Here is a 25,373-nt window from a genome sequence, read left to right as displayed (position 1 = left end):
TTTTATGCCACTGTATAAAAATAACGATGAGGGTTTGGGATTCTCTTACTTCCATTTTTGGTTGAACGTAAACCAATACAGAGATGTGTAATTTTCATTTTAAAAATATGTGTAAGTATTTCAGTCGATACGCTTTGAGCGCGTAGTCGATTTGCACTCAAGCTAGAGTGTCTGGCAACCTGAAAATAAGCGCGCCAGACCGTGTTGCCAAGTCAGCTTGTTACAAACGTGTTTGTTGATTTATTAAGGCGCTTACAGACATTGGTTGTGTTTTTGGTCTCTTTTCCAAAGTATTTACGTGCATGCACCGAAAATAGTTGCATTCACTGATTCATATGTTAAGTTGTATGTGAAACATTTCATTTTGAAACATAAGTATCTCAACTCCATTGCGGCGAATGCCATGTTTTATATAGATCATGCTACAATAAACAGACCAATGACGCACATAATTATCCACCCGGAAGGAATGAAACTAAGTTCGCTTATTTAGAAAGTTTAGTAAGACAAGTCACGTACGTTGAGCGCATTTTATGATACCAGTTTGCTAGCTTTTCTACGGAGATCTGGCAACATGGCCCACAAACCATTAAATGTTTCAAAAAGCAGTTTGTACACATTTCATTTCCGTTTCTACAAGAATATTTACCAATCGCTCAAAAAAAATGTGTAGTATTACATATTTTTAAAAAGCGTGCCTGTGCACATCATCATTGCAAGTAACATTTAGGATGTGTTTAAAGCTTCGTCGTGTCTAGCTTTTTTTTTCGGATATCCGAATAACAATCATGTGCTGCTGGTCAACTCGTTCAGATTCTCGTTTAAGACCGCTTCGTCCAGACTTTTCGTCCAGATTACGCTTCTTCTCGGTCAGTCCCGTTCCCTCCACGAGCAGCAGCTTCAGCGCGCCCCCTGGCGGACGAGCTCGGCCGACAGGAAGACGGAAGCAAATGCCGAACGCTTGCAAACTCATCGCCTCACCGAGAAGGGTACAAGGGCATGAGCCAAGAGCTCGGGACTATGACTTCTGTGGATAGTTCATAAACCGTCAGTGTATTACATCCCTGCGTCCACTCGGCGTTACCGAAATCGTACATTAACGTTTTTACGCCTTTCGTCCACGCAGACGGGAACAGAATGGCATCGATCTTGCTCACCAGATCCCGGACTCCTTTGCTGAAAACATCTAGGTCATTAAAGAACGAATTCAGAAAAGGTAACACAGTTCTTTGTCTTTCACAGGATACGGATTAGTATGTAATCAGTAACACGATCTGAACGGTTTAATATGTGTAACTCGCTCTGCCTTTGTGTATAAACGAACCGCGAGCCGCACGAACTGTCAGATGCGGCACATTGCACTGATAGTTAACGTCAGGCAGCTTTTTTTATATACAGCAAAACCGACAAGGCCTTAGGACTTCAATGTTCGTTTGCTGTGTTATTCAAACCGTACATTTTCAGACCCGTCACGTGTGTTTTAAATGTCTTATTAAAAGCCCACGACCTAGCCACTTAGCTCGCAAACCTGGCCCGCGAGATTATTGAAGGACCGGTGAAATGAGAGGCTTAGGTGATTAGCTAACAAGCTAACTGTACAGCCTCGCAGACTGAATTAGTCATAATCGCCGAGAACCATCCCGTTTAAACGTTTTCGTGTGTTAAATGTGTGAGGGATGCGTCCAGTACGCTGTGCAGATAATGGAGGCTCACTGTAACTCTCTGTGTGTGTGTGTGTGTGTGTGTGTGTGTGTGTGTGTGTGTGTGTGTGTGTGTGTGTCACACGTGCTTGTGCTTTTGTGTCATCGCGCTCTGTTACTGTAAGCCGGTTCTGGAAACTAGCAGTGCTGTAAAGTGAACTGTTGTGGGCCACTGGTGGGCTCGTCAGCTCATTGTTACGATCGACACGCGAGTCGTTTCCACACCTTTGAAGAAACCTTTGCGTTTGGTTTAATTCTGGAGGCGCGCTAGCTATGTTGTTAGCAGGTGTAGCCTTAGCCGGACAGACGCTCCTGTCCGAGAACGTCAGTGCAACAGACTCGTATCGAAACGACGTATCTTTTAATGTTTGAGAGTTTTATATAGTCCTAGTATAGGCGTAAGGCGGCTTTAATGCCGTTTTAGAGCGTCTTGTTTTGCTTAGGCTGCTCGCAGCCTTGTGTGTACTGGAGGTTATCTGAGGACAGGCTCCTCAGCTTTCTGTCGCCGACTGCCACGGCTGCTTCCTTATCATTGACCCGTCTCAGAAAAACACAATTCTTACGTTTTTATGCCGTCTTTTCGTGGTAGATTAACCTTGGCGACCTTTTTATGCGAATCAAATTTGATTTAGCCTTACAAAACGGGTTTATTTTACTCTAGTTTAATTCATGAACCTTGGTTATATTGTCACATCAGTAGGGACTCTCAGACTCATCATTGAAGACATTTGAACATGACTTAATCTTTCCATTTGTTTTTTTTTTTTTCATAAATGAAAAAATCCACATTTAAACGATATTTGGATTTTTTCGGATGTTGTTTTATATTTAAAAATTGTGCAAATATTTAGGGTTTTATTAAGCAGTTCATATAAAATGTCCAAGTACTTTCAAGTTAGATTTATGACAGACTTAAATGTACATGAAAACACATTCTCATGTTTATAAAACAGGAAAGCAGTAGGGAGAGGCGTCAAGGCATGAAAAACATGAGTAAAGCTGCTTTTGCTATGCGGACCAGCATAATCATTTATTTTTTCAGGCTTGATGATCCATATGGAGTGAATTGCAATGTTTTCATTGTCTGTGTAGTTATCTATTTTCATCTAATTTTACTGATAAGACGTATATCATCATATAACCAATATTAATAATTAAACAATTTAGAAACGGTTTTCTTTAAGCAAAGAAAGGAAGTTACACAACACAAGTAAATAATGATAAAAACCACAAATGTCAGCCGTAGCAAGCGGCTGTGGCCTTATGTCTTGTCTGAATGAAATAAAACACGCTCTTTTGCCTACTTTGTCAACCACAGCATTGCTGCCACAATCTCTAATTGATTTCGAAATATGCTTGAAGTGCTTCCTGAGAAACCCCAGTAACTCCCATGTGTGGACTTTCTTTCTTGTAGCTAGTCTTAAGCGGTGTGGTCTGGCAAATGATTAACCGCAGCCCTGCTTGACAGCATATAAATTAGAGGTCCCATCTGAATATGCATTGTTAGGTATACAAATGCTACCATGCATAGCTTTCCTGACATGCAGTCTTTGGATTAGCAATAAGCATGACCATCAACAATGTAAATGATTATTCAGATGACAGAACAGTTGGGCTGTTGACATGCACTAAATATTCCAAGAAGAGTTTCCTGAAAGAGAAGTGTGCAGTAAAGTCTTAACCTACATTGTCACTTGCCAGAGATGGGGTTTTCTTATCGGGACACTAGCTCAATCCACAGGCTCCTTCCAAGCTGGTTAAATGTACCAGCACAGACTGTGACTTGGCACGGGCAACCAACATGAGAGAGAAGGCCACCTGATGGGTTCTGCCAATAACAGTCAGGGTTTGTGCGCTTCTGTTGACAAATGGCACCTGTTTTGGAAACATTTCTGTCTACATTTTGATTGGAGTTGACCGTAATATATGGAGATCGGGGAATCAATTGACTGAAACAACCATAACTGTATGTTACTTTACAAAGAGACACTGATATAAAGCACTTCTACATTAAGAGACCCTATATAAGACTTGACATAAATACAGTCTGTCTGTGGGACTTAGTAGACTTGGCTTCCTTTAGACTTGGTAGACTCTGGCTGTGTTATCTCACTCTCAGAGGAACTGCTACCTCTGATAAGACTGAATCAGACTAACATAGAGGTTTCTTAAGGGATAGACAGCTCCATAAGCCGTGCATGCACAGAAAAAGTCTGTAGTTACAATTATTTCATTTAGTGCTGTTGATCGATTAAAAAATAAATGTACTTATTAATTGCATTTTTTTTAATTGTGATTAATCCCACCTTACATTAACAATTTAAAATATACTTTTTATATTGCAAAAATTTCACATTCAATCTTCAAATTAATGTACAAAAATACATTTGTAATATTTGTTTAATGCCATATTTAAATGACATATAGCCAAGTAATTCTAATTTTGAAAAAAAAAAAAAAAACTGATTTAAAAAAAATAATGGTACAGGCCTGTAGTGAGTCAGCCAGCAAGCATGTAAAAAATGTAATTTTCGCATGGCACTTCCAGCAATGATTGAAAGTGCTAATGAAAGGTATTATGTCTTATTTAAATTGCTTTAGCAAACAGAGGCATGTTGTGAAAGTTTTACAGTGTTCAGGAAAGTTAGTTACTTGTAGTTGAAAGTATTTTAGCATTGTCAAAACTACCGTACATCCTATACATTTAAACCACCTGCTCCCAAACATTAGATTAAACAGTTAGTTAGAAGCAGCATGTGATTCTGTGGGCACACCTTCACATGACGGCTCTCTGTTCATTTCTCTCCAAGACACACCCTGAATCTGGTGCAGTTGTTCATTCCATCCTAAAGCAGAAAACCTTTCTGACCACAAAGCTGTTACTTATTTCCTCCACCCAAAGAAATCACGTTCTTTCAATTATATGTAGGCTGGGTTTTATTTCAGATTTTCAGTCCCTTGATCCAATTCTAGGTTCCTTATTGGCCTCTTTGGTTCCATGAGTTCTATTTTGACATCCATGGAACATTTCCATTTCACACACTTTCCTTTAGCGTATTAAAATTTATTTAAAAAATGTTCACAAAAAGTTTTGGGAGGGCTCAGAACGGTTCTTCTATTTGCATTTGCCATAAAATATTATTAGTAAGCGGGCATCCTGTTTTCTTTATTCAGAGAGCTTTGTATTCTATACGCTAAATCAAGGAGATGTACAAGAGGATAGAGATCTTGGGCCATCTGCCAGCCATAGACTGACCTTGAGAAGCGAGGCCAGACATCCTATAGAGCTAAATATAGAGAACGAAAGTAGAAAGCATTTATCCTTCCATACGAACATCCTGGCATCAATAGGATTAGACTGCACTGGGCCAAGGGTCTTACATGTGTAGCAAACATTATGGCAAGCACTTCCCAGATTAAGCTTCACCTGGGCATTGGAGCAAAGGTCCTAAACCAGAGTACCAAAGGGAAGTGGGATGATAATGGATTAATTATGGAGTCTGACCTCGTCCTGTTGTCTCGGAGTGGACAAGCCGGAGAATAACGAGACCGTAATATGTAATCCAGAGAATGCATGGTGTACTGGAGAGGGAAATGGTTCAGGAGAAAGTCCGGTTTAATGGATTGCTCAATTTCAGGGAAAGGGAAAGCGCATGCTTGCGTACATGTGTGGGATACAGTCAGAATGGGTGAGAATAGTTTACTGGCTTACTCCAGATAAAGGAGTTTCCTGAAGTTATATTTATAGTAAGTAGAAGGAACTCCCGCATTTATTGTCCACTCCTTTTACTTTTCCTACTTAAAGTGATTTTAAAACAAATTTTCACTGCCGCTTTAAACTTAACGCATTGTGACACACAAGAAGTACTGCATCATAGAAATCAAACCTGACACAACACATGTTGGCCAACTGTTCCGAACGGGGCCGTTTCAGACTATTTTGGTTCCCTGAAGGCAAGGCACCTATCGGTGTTGTATAATTTTTATTAGGATTTTTTTAAGATTGTTTAAATTGGTTAATAGTTTAAAATTTGGTAGCTTTCCAAAGAAAAAATGTATTTTGATAATGCCAAAATTCAGTCTTTAATATTAATATACTATTTCAGTAAATAACATGTTTTTAAATTAAAAAAATTCAGCTCTTTGAATGCATTTAACCCCTTTTTTTTAACTAAAATGCTTTAATACATTAACTTAGGTTTGGTCCCCCTTTTTGATTTTAGGTGTCCTAAGTGACTGCCTAGTTCACTTTACATTGTTCTTGCCCCCGAATAACTGTAGCCAGCTTTACCATGAGTTAGACATTAGTGAAATGTGCTCGGCCGTCCTGGTGTGACTGAGTTTGTCGTCGCAGATGTAGAGAGTGTTTGTGAGGGTTATTACCGGTGAAATACTACTCTTGCACATCTGACAGACAGCTGCAGTGGGTGGTCTTATTTAACTGTACTGTAGTTTAACATAAGAGCTATTTGTAATTAGTCATATGCCTGAGAGGGGGGATATCCACCAGGAATGCCAGTGTTTCATCCATCCGTTAAAAAAAAGAAGTGAGCAATGTAAACTCTTCACTGCATCATTTGCACCTGTTTTTTGTGAGGTCTGTGTCTGGATGTAACCTGTATGGAGGTTGTGTCATAACAGCTCTCCTCACACACACAAGTAAATAGTACAGTTAGATGGATTATGTGCCAATGTGCAATGGCCATGACAAAATGCTTTGACTAGATGGATAAAAGAATGAGTCATATTCAAGCATTTGTTTAAGCGTGCAGGCAGGTACAGTTTCAACTTGATGTTAAGATCAGCAAGTCATGGAATTTGTTGCTACATATTCCATTACATAACAGCATTAGATGATTACATATTATAAGTTACATTGCTTCCTAAAGCCACTCCATGAAAAAAATGTTGTTTTGCTATTGTGTATTAAGTAAGGAAATTTAAGGGGGTTTACAAACACTTGAGAAAAAAAGCTTGTACGTTTTTTTGTAAATTAACAAAGGCTCTTAAAGGGAAATGTCACCCAAAATTAAACTTCTTTAATTTTCTTCTAAACTTCTAAATTTGCAAATATTGTGTTACTATTTAATTCTGCTTTTTAGACACTGGTTAACCTGTGATTTTAGTTTTTTTAGTTATAGTTGACTCTTTAATGTAAGTTATAGTTTTTGTGACACAGTAAGGAAAAAATGGCATATAGGTTTGTGAACAAAATGTGTTTATAGACATTAGATACACCATTAATGTTATAGAACTTATTTCCAGAAAACAATACATTTGCTTTATTCCAAAAACGACAGAAAAGCTAATTATTTTATTTTGGGAACAATTATGAAATTCTTATTTTAATTCCCTTTATAAAATTCTCTTTAACTATGGAAAAAATAAATTGACTCTTCCATATGCATAAAAGTGCCTCCATTACGGAGTTTCTGATGAATTTGTGTGTTTTTTTGTTTTTTTTCCCTCCTGGCTGTGATGATATTGTTCCCTGTCTGTGAATGCATCGCTGGCACGCGATCAAGTATTTGCTCTGTCCTTTTCCGTGATCCCGTGCTGGCCTGTAGCCTGTAGCACTCTCCATGACCCCTTATGTCATATCAAATTTTTTTTCCTTGAGTTGTATTGCATTGCTCTGTCGGTCCATCCTTCTTCATGGTGGTCTCATAAGCGTGCTGTATGTTATCTAATGCTATATTTTCTTTACTCTGAATCTCTTTCAGGAAGGTTATCAGAAAGCGCATGCTTTAACTGCACTGCACTGCGGTTAGCCACAAACAGGTAAATGGAACTGAAAATTAAATTGTATCTGGGTCAGTGACATTGTTCAAATGAATGCTGCCTTGGGCATAAGAGAGTTAATAAAAAAATTCTTAATGTAAAGTTTGTTTAAAGCTGATGCATGGCGTCTGTTTTTCAGCAGTCCTGGTGTTCTTGGAGGCGGCATCTGGCCTCATGCATCATCTGTCCTGTACCTTGACAATTCATCAGCACTTCAGCGCCGCTTGTCCAGGTCACCTCGTCTGTATTGTGCCATCTTAGTACCTGACTCGGCCCTGCCTATCCACATCCACTCCGCGTACCCCAGGACGCTAGCCTGGTCACAGAACACCCCAGTCCGGTGGGTACATACTACAGGCCGTCTCCATGATGATTCGAAGGTAGAGCGTTCTTTACGTTCGCTGAAGGATCGGAATAAAAAGCTTGAGGAGGGTGGACCTGTCTACAGCCCGACGGTAGACGCCGAACCTGTGAGACGGACAATACGTCAACGTGTGATTGATGAGGTGAAGCACTATTATCACGGCTTCCGCCTGCTATGGATGGATACGGCTATTGCGGTTCGGATGCTCTGGAGGGTGCTGAACGGACACATTCTATCCCGCCGAGAGAGGAGACAGGTAAACAATACGGCTTGGCAGATGATCTTACACAATCATGGACAGCATTTAAATTTTAACACTATTAAGACAGTACTCTGATTAAGAACGTACCACGTAAACAGAGATTTTTGATTATCTTTGCGTATAAAGCAGTCGAATATAGACGTGGAGTATTCCTATTTTATTTGAAGTGCAGTATGTACCGTCATGTAGGATGCATTTTGCGACGGGCTAAACAAAAGAGCTTCAACACCGCCGTCACAAGTGCACTTGAAGCTTTCCTAAAATTAAAAATATTTTTTTGCCTTATTTAGAATAAAATAAATAATTTATATCCAAGTTAATGTACTCAATGTAGTGGTTAATTAGTCTCATTAATTGCAAATAAAATGATAAATGCATTAAATCTACGCTTTACTGTAGCCAAGTTCGGAATTCGATTCCCAAGGAAAAAAATCAATGTAATTGTGTTTTAACCATTTACTATTTTAGTTTCATGGGTGTGCTTGACACCAAAACCCTGTTGTACAATGTCTCAAGGATAGCCGTTGGATGACTTGAGTTGGTACGATTGAACCTTCCCAATCAATATTCCTCTGTTCTGATAAGTTTATGATAAATAACTGTACCCTGACTCCTGAAAGTTGCAAAGCAGCCAGCCAGTTGCCAACGTTTAAACAAAAGTTGAACTCTGCTCAAATTTGTTGCACGTTACATCGTTGTCAGTGTGAATATCCCTCAAGGCTGAGACCCCCCTAATAATCTTATCTTTGAGTCAATGACAACATGATTGCATTGAGATTTGGTAATAATACATCAGACACCTTTGTCCATATTGCAATACTAGATAGCAGAAGCAGATTTGTGAAATGTTAGTATTTGCAATAAAACTTTCCACACACACTGAGTTGAAACGTATAGTAATTTTTAATAGAAAATGCAAGAAAATTAGTTTTTGTACCACTCTGGGGTTGTCCGTTGACCCGTCATTGCTTATGTCTGTCATTGCCCTATGGATTTAACCCAATGTAATGTAATTAAGTCATGCATAGTAGGATTTAGGGTGGGTGGTTAGCATTCTTCCGCAGTTTAATCTCAGTCCAATAAAGTCTGACTGGATCTCTTCTGTAGCTTAATGATTTAAATAAGAGCCATGCTGAGTCTTCATGGTACAGCCATTAGAGATTACCCTGCAAGTCAAGAGTCCAGGGGAGACCCAAGAAACTTTAACTAGCTGAATTCCTGAGGCCTTTTGGATAAAAACTCCAAGTCCAATTTAACAACCCTTTTATGTAAGATGAAATACTATTTCAAATTACATAGAATATATTAAATCCCACTCCTTCGTTCATTTCTCATAATCGCGATCTAAATTTCAATGCTATACAAAAAAATCGCAAGCATCATTTTCCGGCTCTGCCGATAGCTACATTAATACATCTTTATGATAGTACAATTTTGAAAAGCGCTGCTTTTGTCATTTTGAGATCAGAAGAAAATTGCATGTCCAAAAATAGAAGTTTTATCTCATTAACTCTATCAGTCAATGTTCAGTCAGCAGTCTTCCTATTCTTTTCTCTTCCTATCTCTTTCTTGTAGTTTAATGATTGATAGATCAGTGTGGCTCACATTGACACATAGTTGGCCACTAGCCCAGGCTGACTCTTATGATGTCTAGCTAAGAAATGCTGTCATTTAGGACCGAAGAAAAAGAAAGCATACGCTTGTGCACACGCTTTATATTAGCTTTATTAAGCGATTTGAACGTAAATTTCTGTCAGACGATAAAAGGTGAAAAAACAGACCTACATCAATATATTTAGACTTAGCTGAGTAAGAAACCACCCAGAACATCTCATCAGTCACAGCGCCAACCCCAGACCTGGTAGTGGAAATACAATTACTGCTCTTCTGCATTATTATACTTCTCAAGCACGCGGCATATGGAGCTATCACACGTTGTGTCATGTGATCGTCTCTGGGAACACAATGCTAATACCTTCCCAGCCTTAAATTCTTAGACAGTTGCGTGACTCAGCCTGTTGTAAAGTGACACTTTATTGACGCATATAATCTCTAACCGTTGGAAGCGTCCATTACATTCTAAGCCAGTACATACTGGAAATTGCCCAGGCTTTGTGCCACAGGTCACTCTGTCACTGTCTCAGAATGAACCGCCTGTCCTTGGGTTGCTAGGATATTAATGCCCAACATTATCCACTACATTACTCCTATCATTTCTACACAGTGATGGCAATAGTACTGTTTGGTTTCACTCTTGTGTCAGCTGCATAAGGCCACAGCGATAGAAACACTCCCTTAAAATTTGGTGTCCTGGAAAACATTTTTAAAACATTTGCTCCAAGCAATCATTGTAAACAGTAATTTTGTCACTACTATTGCTTATTAATGAATTATTATTATGAACTTATTTTGTAGGTCGGCAGTTTGTAGTCTGATATAATTTCTGTATGCATGTATAATAATACACACCTTCCATAATAATGATTATTATTATTATTATTATTAATGTTACTGCCACTACTAAATTAAAATATGAAACAAAATATAATGAAATAATTTAAAAGAATTAGAAGGAAATAAACACATTTTAGAAAAATTATAAAGTAAAATACAATATATTTGGAAAAAATACAATATTTATCAAACAAATAATAATTGCATTATTTATGACTGTTAATTTAATTGTTTTCAAATGTTAACATTTGTTGTTGTTTTGCACAGGCAAGCACTATTTACATTTTCTTCAGAAAATCTGTTTAATGCAAGAAAAAAATAACATTATTACCTTCATAGAAGCCTTGTGAGATTTTCTTGAGGGTTTTTTTTCCACAGTATTTGGTCCAAAAACATCTACAGCTTGTATAACACTGATGTTTGGGCAGTCATGGTTAGCTGTTATCAAGAGCTTACTGAGGATTTCTTTATGTTGTGAGCTCTGTCAACATTAGCATTGCGAGGTATGCTAATGCCTCTGCCTCAGCTAGCATCTGTCGCACCTCACTCTCGCTATTCTTCTGACCTGCTTCATCCTTAATCCTGCCTATTCACAACTGGCTTCACACAGCGTGGGTTCCTTTAGCTTTTGATGTCAGTCATCAACCCCCTTCCCAAGCCCTCTGTCCTGCTCTCTCCCGGCCACTTCCTTTGGAATGCCTTCACTCTCCATCCCACTCACTCGTCCCTGAATATTTCTCCAGGCCTCCCTGTTTTCCTCCTCTCTTTCTCTCTCTCTGCCTGTGGTGATATACATGTCAATGGGCCAAACACAAAGGCCCTTTTCAGGCCTGCCTGGTTTAAATTCTTCCCTATAGGACCGCTGACACACAGGTGAAATAAGGGGTGCAGGGACCCCTCTTATAAAGCTGAAGCGCCTTTGTTATCTAACCTCTCATTTTCTGAATTCATCTCGTTTCATCAACTATATATTAGTTATTGGCTGATTCAGAAAGTCATGCCATGAGGAGAGGATGCACTGATAGCTTGACTAGCATTTCACATCTTATTTCAAGGGTCTTACATTTAATGCATTTTATCAAAAATTATGTGTAAGTGCTTTATTTGTATGACAGTGAGGGTTATTTTTTTGTGACTGTAAATGTCTTAAACTCCTAGGAAAATATTATTGCATTGTAGCAAATCCGTTTTTTAAGCAAAACCTTTTTACAAAATAAGCTTCTCTCTTTTGATTTTTGGGGTGGAATAGGAACAGGATATGATGTGCTTTACCCAAACAGTAGATGGGAAAAGTTTTAGAAGGAACTCCTGACTCTTTCACCTCCCAGCAGGATTTAAGCTCTAAATTTACTCTCTTACATAGTCCTGACAGAGCAGATCACTCTGCAGAGTCACTTCCTAGCGCTTCATGACAGGGATTTCAGGGGTTTTACTTCATTTTTAGTTCTATAGATAAAATGTTCAACCACTGCTCAGTATTGCATTTTTAACACCAAAGCAGCAATCTGCTGACATTACTGTTTGTCATGTTGATTTCAGTTCCTGAGGACATGTGCGGATGTCTTCCGGCTTCTGCCTTTTCTGGTCTTCATCATCGTCCCATTTATGGAGTTTCTGCTTCCTATTGCATTGAAACTTTTCCCTAACATGTTGCCATCCACTTTTGAGACACAGTCCAAAAAGGTACGCTGAGCTTTTGAGTTTTAATCTATAAAGACTTAAATCGTATTTCTGTCCTAGTCTTATATCTTGTGCACCTACTTATACAGTACTTGTACCAAACCTATCACATCTCTCCCTCACATGCCGTCTTTGTTTGTGTCTTGCAGGAGGAAAGACTAAAGAAGGAGCTGAGAGTGAAGTTAGAGATGGCCAAATTCTTGCAGGACACAATCGAGGAGATCGCTCTAAGAAACAAGGCAGCCAAAGGCAACGTGACCGAGGAGTTCTCCACTTTCTTTCAGAAGGTAGATCACGGTCACACTTGCTCAGAACTCATCCTGAAAAAATATTACTGCTTCGCCAAGTGATTCGATCACAGCGCTGCATTGCCCCCATGTGGTGATGTTTATGAACGCTTACTCATAAGCAACATGAATGAGAGCATGTTTTTTTGAATGAGTACTTTCTCTCTTCTCCTTCCTCTTCTCTCTCTTAGATCCGTGACTCAGGAGAGATACCCAGTAATGAGCAGATCATACGTTTCTCTAAGCTGTTTGAGGATGAACTGACCTTAGATAACCTGACACGGCCGCAGCTGGTGGCTCTGTGCAAGCTCCTGGAGCTGCAGTCCATCGGCACCAACAATTTCTTGCGCTTTCAGCTCATCATGAAACTCAGAGCCATCCGTGCAGATGACAAGGTTAGATCCTGTCTTTATTCAAATGAGTTTGTTTTTGTGAGTTGCATTGTCTTGTTTATAGTAGCATGTTTTTTTGTTTTTTTTTTTTCATTTGCCCAAGTTAGATTGCACAGCACACTATGCAATTTTTAGTTTAATATTCCAATTTTAAAAATCATTTTGATAGTGATATTATATTTTTACAATTAAAAAAAAAGTTTCTATTTTAATAAGTTTTAATGTCCAATATTTTTTTTCTCAGAAATCATTATAATGTGCAGTTTCGCTGCACAATAATTTTTTTTATTACCAAAATAGAACACATTTATTTTTAATAGAAAGAAAAAACGGCATTTATTTGAAAGCTTATGTGGCATTACAAATGCCTTTTTAACTTTTGATCGATTTAATACATCCTTGCTGATTAAAATGATGAATTGCATTGTATATAAATATATTTATGCAACATCAATTCATAGTGACCACAGCTGTTAAACTTAAAAAAAACAACAACAACATAAAAGTAGTTAATTGTAAAATGTCCTATTTCGTTGTGTAAGGTATAAAAATGATGAATTTCATGAATTAAATGAACTTCTTTTTCAATTAGCTACTTTCAACTTTCAAGAATTATGATTTCTTGTTGATTTCTTTGCATGTGTGACTGACAGCTGATAGCAGAGGAAGGAGTGGACAGTCTGAATGTGAATGAGCTGCAGGCAGCATGTCGTGTGAGAGGGATGAGAGCACTCGGTGTGACGGAGGACCGACTCAGAGAGCAGCTTAAACAGGTAACACGTGCTACACTTTCTTCTACAATGATTACTTCCTAGTAAAACATCTCCTCATCACGTGTTTCACATTTCTGATCGTGTCAGTGGTTGGAGCTTCATCTCAATCAGCACATCCCCACATCCCTGCTGCTGCTGTCCCGAGCTATGTTCCTGCCAGACACGCTGTCTCCTGCCGACCAGCTTAAAACCACCCTACAGAACCTGCCAGAGATTGTGGTATGCACTGCACGCTATATAATATTTACAGTAAATTTAGGGAAGTTTCAGTTTGCATGCATGTGGCAAGTGCTTCGGATTTGGCATGACGGTGTGTTGTTTGTTTGTCCGTTCACAGACTAAAGAGGCGCAGGTGAAGGTGGCAGAGCTGGACTTCTCTAAAGTGGATAACAAAACCAAGTTGGAGGCCACGCTTCAGGAAGAGGCAGCTATCCGGATGGAAAACAGAGAGCGGGAGCTGGAGAGATTGGCTGATGCTGCGGAGAAAGAAAAGGAGCAGGCAGCGCGGGTCACTAGTCCCTTTCAATCTGACAAAGATTCTTGCGTCATGCCTGTAGTACTGGTCATAGAAGGTTTTATATGTGTTTCCAGGAGGCTGAGGCGGTGGAGCTGGAAGCAGAACGACGGGGGGATGCAGAGCATGCTCTCTCCAGTGTAGATGTGGCCATCCATTCAGAAACACTACGAGATACTGCACCGGTGCTGGAGGGTATTAAAGTAAGAAAATCACTCACACTCACTCACACACACACACACACACACACACACACACACACACACACACACACACACACACACACACACACACACAAAAGAGGTGAACAGAACATTTTCTCATTAAAATACTAAACTCTTTATATGTATGAAATATACTTTGAGTATTGGTAAAAAGAAATAAAATCAAGCATGACAATATTTATATGAACACATGACATAAGTTTCCTGACATTTAAAAAAAACAAAACAAAACTATTATGGCAAAAACTAACCTCTATTATGGGTTATGATCCGTTCATATTTTGGTTTTGAGAGTCCCCAACAACAGGTTGACATGCATGTAAGGTCAAAAAACATTATCATTCTTTTATAATATGCATTTATTTTTTTCCTTACTTGCTCAATGACTTTAAAATTATAATTTATTTAATCTGTGGTGATTGGTCCAATTTCTCTCATTTTCATTTCATCATGCCTGTAATACCCGATAAATATTCATAGTAGGAGCAAAAGTTAAACTTGAATCATTCAGTAAAAGTGGTTGATATAATTTCACTTATCTGATCTGATTGCGTTGTAGAACAGGATCTTGTGCATTCATGTCACAGGAACTGCTCTTTCTCAGTTTTTGCGTGATGTGAATGATTTTGCGTGTTTATTCTTCAGTTCGAGCAGTGGCAGAGGTTTCTGCGCATTCAGGTTAGATGCTGAACTGTTCTCTATCCGGAGATCACCACACTGATGCTCTGCTCTCCTAGTCACTTCACTACATGCTTTTTCTACATGTACAGATTCATAATCGGGTTAGACGCAGACTCTTATAAGGCTTCTTCATTTTTAGTATAACAGGCACAAGATAATTACTGGGTCAAATGTACATAATATTGAGTGAATACAGTGATTTGAAAGAGCAGAAGCTTTTTGTGTGGTTATACCTGCATCCTCCTTTCCACTTCACCCCAACACTCTTTTCCTTTGAGTATGTGTCTGTAGCACGTTGAATATGAAACATGCAGCAAATCCTCCTGGGTGTTTGTTTTATGTTGCTCAGAGACCCACCGAATTAGCCCTATAATGTTGTTGGTTTTAGTGACCTTTCTGTAATCACCTTTGTTGTATGGAACACCTTCCTTTCCTCTTTATATCTTTGCATCAGAGTTGGGGAGTAACTAATGCATGTAATTCACTTGTTATCAAACTAGCATTACTTTTAAGTTACACAACCATTCGAAAGTTAAGGGACAATAAGATGTAGCTTGTTACATATATATATATATATATATATATATATATATATATATATATATATTTTTTTTTATTTTATTTTATTTTTTTTTTTATAATTTGTAGGGTGTGCGACAAATTAATTGACAAATTAATTTCTTGCTATTTTGTGAAATTTTATTGATCACGATAATTAGACAACATTTCGCTGAGTGTGTTTAAAGACTGCCATGGAGAGCTAACTCCTAAAGTTTGTGATATTACTCATATTCTGTGTGATTGTCCGTTCACGCTGATAGAAATCTTTTCCAAAAAGTTTAAACTGTTTTTGCTTTTTAATTTTATTTTATAGACATTTTACCTTTTTTTTTTTTTTTTTTTTTTTAAAAAGCCATTTTGTTTGTAAAACTGCACATTTTCTGCACATCGTTAAAACAACAATTACTGTACTATCTCAGACGATATATATTACACTCCTCTACTTAAACACAGCAAGCTGAGAATTTATTTTAACTGATACAAAACATGAGTACTTTAAACACTAGTTACTGATTAAAAATGTAATTTTCATCCATTTTCAGTATATTTCCACAATAAATGTGTTTAGATTAGACCTTTCATAATTTCCCAAGCTTGCTCCCAACCCACACCAAAATGTCAAGTCCTCCAATGATTCAAAGGTTCCCCAACACTGCTGCGCATGTATGAAAATGTGTGTGTGTGTTCCCTAGACGGCGTTGATGGACACTATGGGTTATTTTTTCAGGGGGAGGAGATCACCAAGGAGGAGATTGACATGCTGAGTGACGCCTGCACCAAACTGAAGGAGCAGAAGAATCTACTCACCAAAGAAAAAGAGGAGCTGGAGGACCTGAAAGATGACGTGCAGGAGTACAGCGAGGTGTGTATCATAAACCAGCGGTACATTTTTAATTTCTGTTAGAAGCATTTAAGCACGTGACATCCGCTGCGTCTGTCTACAGGACCTGGAGGAGATCAAGCGAGAGCTGTCCAAAACAGGACAGGAGAAAGTGGTGGAGGAGTCCAAAGCAAGCCAGCGCCTGTCGAAGCGGGTCAACCACATGATTAGCAGAATGGATAAGATCATGACTGAGCTGGAGAAGGACAAGATAGTGCTAGACGGACAGATGGGCGGCGGGACCACACCACCAATCGGGTAAGAGTGTTTGTACGGAATTAGGTTGATTGTTGATGGCGGTCATCAGTTATGCATGATGGGATATTGCAATCGACACAGTAAAACGGTGGTGAAAGAACAAACCCGATCCAAAAGAAAAGGGTTCCCAGTCCAAATAAAAATAATTTTTTTGTTGTTCTTTTTAGATTGTTCTTTGAGAAACATAGTGACTTGCCAAGGTAAGCACAGGAGAGACTTCTCGCTTTTCTTTCTTTTGTTTTCCTCATCAAAAGCATTAACTTTAGAAATATGGACTAAGCCCCATATTTTTTTAACCAAACAGGTCTGAGGGGGCCTGAAGTGTGATTTTTGTTTGATTTTAATATTTTAATCCATCAACGGCCTGCTTGTGATTTTTCTTGATGCCGGTCATAGTGGATTTAATCGGTTGTGTGATTTAGGATTGTGCTATGAAATCTCGTTCTCAGTGCTGCAAGCATTAGATGGATCATTTTTTGTTTTCAGCAAATACGGCTCATACGATTTAGCAAAAACATTTTAAAGATTAGTGAATCGTTTTCTCAATTAATTCTTTCAATCACAAGATACTCTTCTGGGAACCCTGCACGGTTGTCTTGGCATGCAATTGGTTGATTGGTGAACTTACTCGCACCTCCACCATCTTACCCATTGCTTTATCAAGTAAACATTCCCTGTATGTAGTCTGTTCCTGTCCTACAGGGAGAATCTGATAAGCATCAACGAGCTCATTGCGGTCATGAAGCAGATCCAGAACATCCCCGAACACAAGCTGCTCAGCATCGCAGACGCACTCGACGAAAACAAAGATGGCAAGATAGACATCGATGATGTCTTAAAGGTAACACCATAGGACTTGTTTGGTCCCTCGTTGACGTTCTTTTTCCTGTGGGGTTGGTTTTTATTTTGATGTTGACATTTATCTGCCGTGTGTGTTAGGTGGTAGAGCTGATCGATAAGGAGGACATCGATATCTCCACCAACCAGGTGGCCGAGATCATGGTGATGTTGCAGAAGGAGGAGAAGCTGGTGGAGAAAGAGAAAGCCAAGGAGAAGGTCGAGAAGGAGCAGGCAGCTAAAATCCAAAACTAGACTTTCCGTGTAGGGAATGGAAAACGTCCTGAAGCTTTTGAAGTTTTTCGGGGTTCATTAATATGTGTTAAGAAGCTTCAGAGCGAGACTGAAAACAGTGCTGACCTCCCATATGGATTTGTGTGTGTGTCTATATATAGAACAAAGAAAGAACAAAGAACAAACTTTGCTTTGTTCAAGGAAAACTGTTGTGTAATGAATAAATTAAGACATTTATTTATTAATAATATTACAAAATGAATGCACTACGGAGCCCTATACATGACGTACAGAAAAAAATAGAAGTCATGGCCACAAATTTAAAATTTGTTCTCTTGTTTAAGGTAAACAATCCCCACAGTTTAACTCAATTTAAGGGGGCGGACTAAGTAGTGCAGAGGAAGTAGTCATGGGAAGGAATTCTTAATTCATGGCCATCATATCTTTTGTTAGTCATGTGTGAGACAACTAAAAATCTGAGATAAGTTTTGAAAGAAAATTTGTTCACAAAAAGACCCTCTTAAAGGTAAAGCGTGTCATTTCTGGCACAAAACGAACTTTTGAGCGACCTAACATGGCTTTGGGGAGGAACTGTCTTTGTGTCAGAAATTGCACGCTTCGGCCGAAAGATGCAAAAATGTATTAAGCTTATTATTCTCATAATCGTACGCCCTGGCAGTGATGTAATTTCCTGTGATCTGAGGACATCTCCTCTCTTTGCACGTCACATCTCCTGTCACCATCATTCCACTACTTATCCACTTTTATTCTGTTGTGGTTTTATTTATTTTTAGTTCACAATCTTCTTGAGAGTCTTGAATGTCACTCGGAAGATGCTATATGTTTATTCAATAACCAAAGAAGCTTTGTTGCAGGTGTTATGCTCCATTTATTCTTCTACATACACATTCTAGCCACCGAGCACTGCGACTTTGTATCACAGCAAAAGTCTGAAGTAGTATTGAAACGCATCCCTTCAGCGCTTGAGCTTTATTCGGGGCTGAAGCTTTTGCATGGACTTGAAGATTAATTTATTTCGCTTTATTTAGATTTCAGCATCACTTTTACACTGTGGCCTTCAGAAATCAAAATCCCTTGTCCAAAGGAAACTTAAGGGATTAACTCATACGTAACAGTTCATCGTCGCTAGTGCTTGCATTGTATAACTAGCAGTAAATATACACGTCTCTGTTAGCTAGCTTGAGTTAATGATAGATGAAGTGTGTTTGCGTGTGCTGGGAACCTGAAAGGGAAAAGATGAAGGTCGGCGCAGACAGAATCAGGGTACGGCTCAGCCTACAGTCTTCGTGACCTGGATCGTCCCTCTCTCCTTACATGGAGAGTGCCAGCAGTTGTTCTCGTAGCAGAGCACTTACAGTAACTGGAATGTGTCGATCGGCATGAGACTCGCACGCTCGCTGGAGTCTGGTAGCATAGTTTGACAGGGCACATAAAGCAGGGAATACTTCAGCTTAACCCTAAACATGTCGTAGTGAGGGACCAGCATGTCTAACCTCAAAACACTGTTTCTGTGCTGCGTCTCAGACAGAGAGTCTGGGTGCCTATTTCACATTGTGTCCCTTAAAAGGATAGTTCACCCAGAAATTCATTATTTGTTTACCCTCATGCCGTAACCTATATGATTTTTATTTTTTGTAGAAGACAGAATAAGATGTTTAGCAGAATGTTCATACTGCTCTTTTTCATTCAAGAGAAATCCAATCATTAATGTTTATAACCACGTGAGGGTGAGTAAATTGTCGGTAACTTACCTAGGGGCCCCCGGAATACAGCAACGGCGTTTTAGGCCTTAAAATATTTTCATGAATTAGTATTAACATACTGTATGATAGGGAAAAAGTCCATGGTTGTGTTTTTAGAGCAAGTATTTTATGCCGATGTGTAATTGCACTATAATTATTGAGAGCTTTATTTTTTTTCCCCATTTTTGGAGTGTTGTTCTGGACTCAGGAAGATGCATGTTCGTCTGTGTTTGCACACCGAGAGATATTTTGAGGAAACGTACACTTGAAATTTTTTTTTTTTAAAAGTGGTAGAGGTAAAAAAGTGTGTATATTTTGGAAAGGTATAAAGTTACCTTGATAATTGTTTTGTTTTGCAATTTTAAATAGTTTCATTTATAAAAATGGTGCACGTGCACATGTACTTGACCACGAATGGAAGAGAGTAAATACATTGATGTTATTGCCCTAATACTAATTTGCTGCTTGAGCTAATTTAAATGAATTTAATTTATTGTGTTTTTCCCTTTTAAGACATGTACATTGTGCGTACGTTCATGTTTTTTTTTTTTTCTTCACCGTCCTGTATTTTAGAAGGCTCAAAACCTAAATACTGTTACGCTAGTTAGCTTGCAGACTAAATAATGGATGAAAATGAGAGTGGTATGTGCAGAAAATCTTATTTAAAATCAGTATGATATAAAATAATATTTTTATTGTTCATACTACCTATGTAAATATGCTATTTACATACAAGTGGTTCCAAAGTCAAATAAAATTAACCGATCTTTAAGTTGCATACTATCTTTTTCTTTATTTTTGACTCAAATCCATGTGCATGTTCATGTTTCATATCTTATTTGTTGTTTTACTCTGTCATTCAGTTGGTTCAATGCCTCTTCACCCCCCTGCATTGTTCACCTGTTACCACTGACAGCGTAGCATCAGATCCAACCTATCTTTTCTGTAGTAATGATCAAAATTAATTGTTTTCACATTAAATTTAAGTGAAGGTTGCATGATATGAATATAAGCGTAACCTAAATTGAAGTGCACAGTGAACACAGTTAAATATTTTTATTATCGTTATTAACAAAGAAAATGTCAAACACTTCTTGAACAGCTTTTTCTCAAGTTCAAAGATAATGAAAACAGGACTGTATGAGGTTTAAAGCACACTTTAACTGAACTAGACTGAGATTAAATGGCACAGAAGTTCAGTTAGACTACACTGTGATGTGTTTTAGTTTTGGAAAGAAAAGATGTCTAAAGATTTTGAAAAATGACTTGCTCTTGATCTTCCCTTATAATACAACAGAACGGTGTACATGGTTTCATAACTTGGCTTTTATGGATCTGTTTTGAGTTTAAATGTAATATTTATAAATGCAAGTCTTGGGCAAAGATAAAACACTGAGTTTATTCATAATTTTGTACGAGTAAAAATTTTACTACATTTGCTGGACCACTTGGTGGTGCTATAGTCTTAGACAATAAAAGTAATCGCTTTAATGCTATTCATTATATCAAACTTAGTGTAGTGCAATGTTATGTGTATTCTCGCACCTTATATATGAGTAGGTCAAAAACTCTCTACTCGCTTTTATAGGACTAGATCAGAAGCTTTCAGAAAAAAGGTACAAAAGTTGTCATTGGGGTGGTACCAATTAAAAAGGTGCCAATCTGCACAATTTAGGCACTGAAGGTACACATTAGCGCTTAAAGTGTACCTATTAAAGTACTAATAAGCACCTATTAGGGGTACATAAGAAAGGTACCGCTTCATTGACACCTTTTTTTTTCTTAAAGTGTACTGACAGCAGACTATCACGTGTGTACTACCGCTGCAGAAGTCAGTCGGCTTATAATAAATGTCTTAAATTCAAACAGTCGGACACCCAGACTAAAAAATGACTTGAAATGATGCCGTCTACAATAATAACCTGTGAGGACTTGAAGTGGGCTGAATAGCTGGAGGGAGAGTCGCAGTAAATCATGCTGCCCTGTAAGTAAAGCCATGTGGGCCGGTAAGAGGACACTGCTCTGTGTAAGAGGGCTCCTTGTTTGTGCTGACACAGGTTCAACAGCTCTTCTCTGGCCGGCCACTGTGAGAGTTTTTATTTTAGGTGTGTATCTTGGCGAAAGATTACATATGATGTATATACTGTGTGTTGTTCGGAGTGACCTTACAGACATAAGAGAGCAATCTAAAAACGTTAAATGGTGCATGCTTTGTTTATGTTAACTAATAGTCAAGGCACTCTCTTTTACTCTGTTTTTTTTTTGTTATTAATAGATGTATGTGAAAAGACATGGAGAACTTGACTAAGCTACAGACGATGCTCATCGACAACACGCTATCGCTTTATTCTCTTATTCTCAGAAACGATCTGTCTTTTCCAGTACACAGATGCTCATAAAGCACTAGCAGCTTTGTGTCGGTCACATTTAGCAAAAAAAAAAAATAATGCACTGAATTTGAAGCTGCTGCTTTTATTTAAAACGAATGTTTACTAACAGGTAGAAATCACGTTTTTGAAAAAGGCTTCAATTCGATGAATCTGACCAATCAGGACAGCTGGGAGGCGGGGCTACCTTATTCGTTTGCTATGTCAGATACATTCGATTAGCGGTGTTTACAAAGTTTGGAAAGATGGCACTTGGTTGATTTTCTTTTGTTCATATATTTGGACCACAGAATGTTTGAGAGTATGATTGAAGTGTATACATCAATCAGATGTCATTACTTATGCTGTATCACTGTAGCAGCTGTGTATTTGCTCATATTGCACTGTACTGAATAGCAGTAGATCTGTCACATATGCACTTTCACTGTCCTGAGAGATGCCTGTTGAATGTACTTTGGTGCAATGTTTTTTTTTTTAGATGGGGTACAGATATGTACCAGAATTTTGCTAAAAAAAAAAAAAAAAAAAAAAAAAAGCTAATAATGCATTGTCTATGTGCGCATACACACATATAATCCTTCCATTATTGGAAACCTGCTTACCTCAGAGTAAAAAAAAAAAAAATTGTGAGATTGTATCAGTGTGGCCTATTTTTCAAATTGATCTCAGTTTCCTTTTCTCTTTTTTACTCTGAAGTAGAAACGGCTTCTGTATTCCATAGATTGTTGCATCCTTTGTTACACGTTTCTAAACAGATGCAAAAGTGTACAAAAAGACGTGGATTGTCAACGCAAAATTCCAGTGTGTGTAAGATTAGTGTGCACTTTTGTCGACCTGAGATGGAATTACACATCAAATAAAACAGTTTTGAAAGTTTGTCTTTGGAGAGACGTGTTTTGGTGGGAAAAAGTAGTGTCTCTTTTCGAGAATGCAGTGGAAAGAGTGCATGGAGGCCGGAGAATGCTCGCGGAGCAAACATTTACACTAGACTTACGACACTGAGATGTTGCTGACGTCAGGAAAGAACACTTCGCTTCATTCTCTCCAGCTCGCTTGGCTCACGCTAGACTGTGGGGCACTGAGGCTTCAGCTGGGCATGACGAGTGCAGCCGTGTTGTGTTTTGCTTCTGTTTAAACAAATCCTGCTAGTTGTGATGCCTGCACCGGAGAAGCCTGAGGTCCAGTTTGGGATGAATGCAGGGGTCAAGGTTTGGTTGGTTAGCGTGGCCCTGTAAGCACCTGCTGGTAGTTACCATAACTATGCACTCTGTGTGACTTTTCCATAAATGGCCACTCAAAAGTATGTTGTGATTAAATAATCTAAACGGGTTTAAGTCAAGGTTATTTGTTTCTCTTGTCCTTAGATGTTATGAAGCCTCATCTCAATTCATCTGATGAATGGCTAAATCCTCTTCTTAAAGAAAAGTTCAGCCAAAAATTAAAATGTTGTCATCTTTTACTTCCTCTCATGTCGTTCCAAACCTGTTACGATGACAACATTTTCATTTTTTGGGTGAACTTTCCTTTAATGCCATTTCATCTGACATTTAAGAGATTAATCGTAAAACGTTTCGTTTAAATTAGTTAGTTTAAATAGTTGGCGGTGGCATTGTACTATGATATACATGTTTTTGAACGGTTTATTAATAAGGGAATTGTAAAGACATGTTTTTAGATTTCTTGAAGAGCCTGTGATCTAAAAATCAGCCATTTTTTTGTAACGAAACAAATTAGCCAAGAATCGAACCACAGACTGAGGGTCATCTTACCCCAGTTGTGGTGTAAAAGTTAACTTTTTTGTTCTATCATTTTTTATTTCCCTTTGGCTGATATAGCATTTCTGCAAATAATAAACCTATATCTGTAACAATTTTAAATTAAATGATCATTATTCTTAAGGGGCTAGGGTGACCATAAAAGCCATTTTCCAAGGACTTCTGTATTGCCTTCAATATCTTGGTTTTGGTTTTGTTTGCGTGGAGACCGATCGACGAATGGCATCGGTTCCTTATAATTGTTTCGAGCGTAGAATCAAAGCAGTACAGAAATCCTGGCAAGGACGCATCAAAGGAAAATGGCTCTTATGGTACACCCTATAATAGAGCATTTTGAATGCTTCTAAGTGTCTGACCACTAGGGGGCAGTGCATGATAAGCGCTACCACTTTTATTAACACTGGGTCATTTTAGATCTTTTATATATTTGTCTCATTTGTATTTGTCATGTTGCTGGGCTAATGCAGGGTAACTTTATAATGAGAAAACAGCAGAACTGAAACTGTCAAGCAGAACTGGAACAGAATCGCACAGCATGTGAACCGGTAGCCCTGTATGACTCACACGATGGGTTTAATATCACCATAAGCTTGTTGCAGTAGAATCATCTCTTGTTCTTTCTCTCTTAAGTCTCTCGGTCTCTTGTCCTTGTTGTGACTGATGTATGTTTTCCAACTGCAGGGATATTATTGGATGGCACGCTGAACTACACGCCGCACTCGAGCAAACTCCTCTCTCACCATGAGTTCCCAGTCTGCCTGTAATAATATTGTTCCTCAAACTCCTCTACAAACACATCACCTCTTTACTCCCCGTTCCCCTCAGTTAGCCTGCGTCGCAATGGCGCCAGCAGTCACCAGAACCCTGGCACAGAGGCCGGGAAACGTGGTTACCATGCCAACCATTGTGGTCAGTAAGAGGAACGCTTATAGGCCGGTAACGATGATCTCCACAAGTCATGAGAATCCAGAAGAACAGAAGAAAAACAAATAGCGATGGCCTGCGTAGGAAAAAGACCACATGCAGCAGTTATTCTGATATTCTGAGGTTTGCCCTGGCTTGAGTTTGAAACGCTGCAATAGGATCGCTTGCTCGCTGCGAAACGTCTGTGGGATCTGCTGTGAATATGCCAGCCCAGGGGCCTCGGCTGGATCCGCTTTACGCATGCAATCCATCAGGTGCGTGTGATGCAAACTCAGGCGGGTTAAACATACTGCTCACAAACACGTCCCGGATCATGTGTGAGTTGATGAGGAACCGATGACAGCCGTGTATAATTCTCTAACTGCTGGCATGTAGGGTCGCTTCTGTGGTGTACTGTAAACTGCCTCGGTGCCCAGTTGGGCCTGACTAAAGTACAAAAACATCAGGCCGGTATCGCTATATGGCTGGAATAGTAAATATTGACCTTTTCTGTTGCCTCGCCCTGTTCTCTTCTCTGTGATTGTTTGGTCTAATGTGCAGCTTGAGCGTTCAGTGGGTTTGGGTTGATGGAAGCGAAGGTTCGAGTGTGTGTTTGTGAGGAAATACTACCCTTACAAAACAGAACTGTGGTGCTCTTTCAGC

At 38.8% G+C, this 25,373-nt stretch overlaps 1 protein-coding gene across 6 annotated transcripts; it reads left to right on the top strand.

Moving 5' to 3' along the window:
- The first annotated feature begins 920 nt into the window (after positions 1-920).
- On the top strand, positions 921-22,908 carry letm1 (leucine zipper-EF-hand containing transmembrane protein 1). Of its 6 annotated transcripts, none has more exons than XM_043254893.1 (15): positions 921-1,216; positions 7,424-7,481; positions 7,624-8,101; positions 12,101-12,244; positions 12,391-12,528; positions 12,720-12,923; positions 13,574-13,693; positions 13,781-13,912; positions 14,031-14,201; positions 14,285-14,410; positions 16,401-16,535; positions 16,618-16,811; positions 16,979-17,011; positions 17,496-17,652; positions 17,751-22,908. In XM_043254893.1, the coding sequence occupies exons 1-15, from the start codon at positions 1,138-1,140 to the stop codon at positions 17,901-17,903; spliced, it is 2,322 nt and encodes a 773-aa protein (XP_043110828.1). In that variant the 5' UTR covers positions 921-1,137; the 3' UTR covers positions 17,904-22,908. The 6 variants fall into 6 exon arrangements, with proteins under 6 accessions (XP_043110828.1, XP_043110829.1, XP_043110826.1 ...); XM_043254894.1 differs by having other exon boundaries at positions 922-1,216; positions 7,621-8,101; positions 17,514-17,652; XM_043254891.1 differs by having other exon boundaries at positions 922-1,216; positions 7,621-8,101.
- The last annotated feature ends 2,465 nt before the right edge of the window (positions 22,909-25,373 follow it).

This window comes from Puntigrus tetrazona, chromosome 13 (assembly GCF_018831695.1).
Source record: "Puntigrus tetrazona isolate hp1 chromosome 13, ASM1883169v1, whole genome shotgun sequence".
NCBI lineage: Eukaryota > Metazoa > Chordata > Actinopteri > Cypriniformes > Cyprinidae > Puntigrus > Puntigrus tetrazona.
Note: the sequence above shows the minus strand (reverse complement) of the source record. Positions and strands in the feature narration are given on the sequence as shown.

Excerpts from the sequence above, each read along its gene's own strand:
- letm1 (XM_043254891.1), top strand. The coding sequence starts at position 1,138 with ATGGCATCGATCTTGCTCACCAGATCCCGGACTCCTTTGCTGAAAACA. Across the intron at positions 7,482-7,620 it reads CTGCGGTTAGCCACAAACAG|CAGTCCTGGTGTTCTTGGAG; the intron begins GTAAATGGAACT and ends TCTGTTTTTCAG. Across the intron at positions 17,653-17,750 it reads ACATCGATGATGTCTTAAAG|GTGGTAGAGCTGATCGATAA; the intron begins GTAACACCATAG and ends CGTGTGTGTTAG.